Source organism: Rutidosis leptorrhynchoides, chromosome 7, assembly GCF_046630445.1.
Source record: "Rutidosis leptorrhynchoides isolate AG116_Rl617_1_P2 chromosome 7, CSIRO_AGI_Rlap_v1, whole genome shotgun sequence".
Lineage (NCBI taxonomy): Eukaryota > Viridiplantae > Streptophyta > Magnoliopsida > Asterales > Asteraceae > Rutidosis > Rutidosis leptorrhynchoides.
In genome coordinates, this window is record NC_092339.1 from 124,536,848 (window position 1) to 124,541,313 (window position 4,466).

Here is a 4,466-nt window from a genome sequence, read left to right on the forward strand (position 1 = left end):
GTAGCATGGTTTGATGAATATTGTTGGTTAGAGTATAGTGTTAAGGTGGATAGAGCATTTTGTTTGTGGTGTTACTTATTTAGAGAATATGTTGAAAATCAATATGGGAGTGATGCATCTGTGACTAACGGGTTTTGTAGTTGGAACAAAAAAAAATAGATTTGATGTTCCTGTGGGTGATGTTAATAGCTTCCATAATAGAGCACGTCTAAAATGAAAATATTTGATGAAACCAAAGCAAAATATAGCTGCCGTTTTTCATAAACAATCAGATATTGAGAAGAATGAGTATCGAATTCGATTACAAGGTTCAATTGATGCTGTTAGATATTTAATGCATAACGCATTACCATTTCGTGGTCATGACGAGAGTGAAGATTCTATGCATAGAGGAGTTTTCTTAGAAACATTGAAATTGATTGCTAGTCAAAATGAGAATGCTCGTAAAGCCATGTTAAAAGCTCCAAAGAATTGCAAACTAACATCACCTGATATTCAGAAAGACATTGTTGATTGTTTTGCGAAACAAGTACTAAAATCTATATTTGATGAAATTGGAGATGATGTCTTTAGCTTGTTAGTCGACAAGTCTAGTGATGTGTCTAGAAAAGAGCAGATGGCTGTAGTTTTGAGATATGTTAGTAAAACTTGGGGTTGTTAAGGAGAGATTTGTTGGTGTTGTTCATGTGAAAGACATATCTTCTTTAACTCTTAAGTCTGTCATCGATTCTTTATTTGCTGAACATAAAGTAAGTTTGAAACAGGTAAGAAGTTGAAATGATTTACATTTATCTCTTACGTGTTCTTTTGAAATTATATTTATTTTGTTTTTTTTATATTTTAAATTTAATAGGTAAGAGGTCAAGGCTATGATGGAGCAAGCAATATGCGAGGAGAGTTTAATGGTTTGAAAGCTTTGATCTTAAGAGATAATAGCTCAGCTTTTTATGTATACTGTTTTGCTCATCAACTCCAGTTAGTGGTTGTGGCAGTTGCGAAACATCATGAGGGAGTTGGGGATTTCTTTTATAAACTAGCTTTGGCGGTAAGCGTGGTTTTTGCTTCGTGTAAACGAAATGATATGATCCGAGATGCTCGGAAAGATAGATTAGAAGAAGAAATTGCTAGTGGTGAAGTTGAGACCGGAACAGGGAAAAATCAAGAACGTTCTCTTGTAAGAGCCGTAGATACAAGATGGGGTTCTCATTACAAAACAATGTCAAGTTTGAAAAAAATTGTCTACAGAAGTTGTTAACATTCTTCAGTATGTTAAAGAAAAAGGTGATAATGCTTTGAGTCGGCGTCAAGCGTCTGGTATTTTAACCTATTTTGAAACCTTTGATTTTGTGTTCTATTTGCACTTGATGTTGCACATTTTAGGGCTTGCAAATGTATTGTCACAATCTCTTCAAAGAAAGGATCAAAATATTCTAGAAGCGGTTTCGTTGGTGCAAGGAACGAGAATGTCACTGCAAAACTTTAGAGAGAATGGGTTTGATGGGTTATTGAAGGAAGTAAATGCATTTTGTCAAAAGTATGATCTTGAAATGTTAAACATAGATGAAGTATATGTTGTTTCAAGAAATTGAAAGATAAATATTACCAATCAACATTACTTCAAGGTTAACATTTTTAATACGATTTTAGATATGATACTTCAAGAATTTGGTGATCGCTTTAGTGAGGTAAGCACCGAATTGTTTACTAATATGGCAGCTTCAAGCCCACGTAATTCATTTTATATGTTTGATGCATCTAAGTTAATGAAGTTGAGCGAGATGTATCCTATGGATTTTAATCAAACAGAAAGGGATCATTTAAAGCGTGAACTTGAAGTATACTATGAGGTTGTGCGTCAAGATGATAAATTTTTGAAGTTAAAATGGCTTGCCGACCTTTCTAGATTGATGGTTAACACTGAAAAACATATTTCATTTCGTTATGTCTATCGGTTATTAAAACTTGCTTTAGTTTTGCTCTTTGCAACTGCAACAATCGAGAGGTGTTTTACAACAATGAAGCTTGTAAAATCATATTTGCGTAATCGAATGAATGATGAATATTTAAACGGTTGTCTTCTTGGTGCCATAGAAAGAGAAGCGCTTGCTAGCGTTAAAGATGAAGCAGTTATGGATCGTTTTCAACGGATGAAATCTCGTAGGGGACAGTTGTGTTAAAAAGTAACTTGTTATATTATGTTAGTACTTAATCGGGGTTTGTAAATTATTATTTTTTTAAATTTTTACATTACTATATTATTTTATGACCCCATCGACCTGAAATCCTGGCTTCGCCACTATCCTAATCTATATTTTTATAAGTAAAAAACATTCGAAATCGTTAAAAAATCGATGATGAATGATAATAATCGTGATGAATGATTAGTGTATCATTCATCTAAATAGTGATGAATGATAAATTAATCATCCATCACGATTATTATCATTCATCGACAATTTTTAACGATTTCGTTATATATATATATATATATATATATATATATATATATATATATATATATATATATATATATATTTTGTCATTTTCACGTTTCTTTCATCTACATATTAAGAGACACTAAAAAGATAATTTTTTTAAAAAAAAAAATTAAAATTTTGTTTATCCATTCTTAGCCGTTTTTAAGTTTAGCTACAGATCACGCATATATATATATATATATATATATATATATATATATATATATATATATATATATATATATATATATATATATATATATATATATATATATATATATATATATATATATATATATATATATATATACACACACACACACACTAGATTTTAGAGTCCGTACGTTGCACGGGTGGGTAAAATAACCGTGCAAAATTCATTGAGTTTATCAAACAACTATCGTTGCGACCTATAGATAGAAATGTGTCAAAAAAAAATGTGATATGGTAGATTTTTTAGCCCGCATGTTGCATAGTTGTTAAATAAAATCATTAAAACTTACTTGGTTCTGTAACTGATATGGTAAATTTTTGAGCTCGTGTGTTTCATTCCTTTTTCAATGCATTTTGAATTTCTATAATATTATTACTTATGACCTCGTGTGTTGCACGGATGTTGTAAATTTGTGTTTTCGCATTATCGAATTTTGGTCTCGTGCGTTGCGTTGGTGTTAATGAGCGACAAAAGTATACGTGTAATAGTATCGAATAATTCGGGTCTTTAAATAACACTGATTGAATTTTAAAAACATCATGATCAACATCCAATATTGATAAATTTAAACTCAAGTAAACCATTAAGATGATGAGTTCTAAAATAAAAGTGATGATATTGGATAGTGGTTTATCGTAAGTAGTAAATACATGCATATGTTTCAAGTAAATAGATATAATATATGTTTACGGTGTAGTTAAAGAAAATTAATTTGATTTATAATCATATTTATGATTATATATATATTTATATTTATAGTTATTATAAGTATATATAATAGTTATGCCCATCTATATTGTTGCCTGTACGTACATCCTTCTTAGCAATATGAAATGTCCCGTTCATATTGATTATCAACGTTCCATATTAATTGATTTCGTCGCGAGGTTTTGACCTCTATATGAGACGTTTTTCAAAGACTGCATTCATTTTTAAAACAACCATAACCTTTATTTTATCTATAAAGGTTTAAAAAGCATTACGTAGATTATCAAATAATGATAATCTAAAATATACCGTTTACACACGACCATTACATAATGGTTTACAATAAGAATATATTACATCAAAAATAAGTTTCTTGAATGCAGTTTTTACATAATATCATACAAGCATGGACTCCAAATCTTGTCCTTATTTTAGTATGCAACAGCGGAAGCTCTTAATAATCACCTGAGAATAAACATGCTTAAAACGTCAACAAAAATGTTGGTGAGTTATAGGTTTAACCTATATATTATCAAATCATAATAATAGACCACAAGATTTCATATTTCAATATACATCCCATACATAGAGATAAAAATCATTCATATGGTGAACACCTGGTAACCGACATTAACAAGATGCATATAAGAATATCCCCTATCATTCCGGGAAATCCTTCGAACATGATAAAAACGAATTCGAAGTACTAAAGCATCTGGTACTTTGGATGAGGTTCGTTAGGCCCAATAGATCTATCTTTAGGATTCGCGTCAATTAGTAGATCGGTTTACTAATTCTTAGGTTACCAAGCAAAAGGGGCATATTCGGCTTCAATCATTCACCCATATAATGTAGTTTCATTTACTTGTGTCTATTTCATAAAACATTTATAAAACTGCATGTATTCTCATCCCAAAATATTAGATTTTAAAAGTGGGACTATAACTCACTTTCACAGATTTTTACTTCGTCGGGAGTAAGACTTGGCCACTGGTCGATTCACGAACCTATAATAAATATATACATATATATAAAAGTATGTTCAAAATGTATTTACAATATTTTTA

General features: G+C 30.4%; 2 protein-coding genes across 2 annotated transcripts; both read left to right on the plus strand.

The window, feature by feature from the left end:
• The first annotated feature begins 226 nt into the window (after nucleotides 1-226).
• Nucleotides 227-1,589, plus strand: LOC139859580 (uncharacterized). Its single transcript, XM_071848364.1, has 4 exons — nucleotides 227-637; nucleotides 854-1,174; nucleotides 1,266-1,314; nucleotides 1,381-1,589. Exons 1-4 carry the CDS (start codon nucleotides 227-229, stop codon nucleotides 1,587-1,589), a joined length of 990 nt encoding a protein of 329 aa, XP_071704465.1.
• Nucleotides 1,590-1,649: 60 nt separating this feature from the next.
• On the plus strand, nucleotides 1,650-2,177 carry LOC139859581 (uncharacterized). Its single transcript, XM_071848365.1, has one exon. The coding sequence runs from the start codon at nucleotides 1,650-1,652 to the stop codon at nucleotides 2,175-2,177; it is 528 nt and encodes a 175-aa protein (XP_071704466.1).
• The last annotated feature ends 2,289 nt before the right edge of the window (nucleotides 2,178-4,466 follow it).

What these genes read in the sequence shown, in the direction of transcription:
- LOC139859580 (XM_071848364.1), top strand. Translation starts at nt 227, where the DNA reads ATGAAACCAAAGCAAAATATAGCTGCCGTTTTTCATAAACAATCAGAT. An exon ending in TGGCTGTAGTTTTGAGATAT is followed by an intron (nt 638 to 853) that starts GTTAGTAAAACT and finishes TAAATTTAATAG; the next exon opens with GTAAGAGGTCAAGGCTATGA. An exon ending in AAAATCAAGAACGTTCTCTT is followed by an intron (nt 1,175 to 1,265) that starts GTAAGAGCCGTA and finishes AACATTCTTCAG; the next exon opens with TATGTTAAAGAAAAAGGTGA.
- LOC139859581 (XM_071848365.1), top strand. Translation starts at nt 1,650, where the DNA reads ATGATACTTCAAGAATTTGGTGATCGCTTTAGTGAGGTAAGCACCGAA.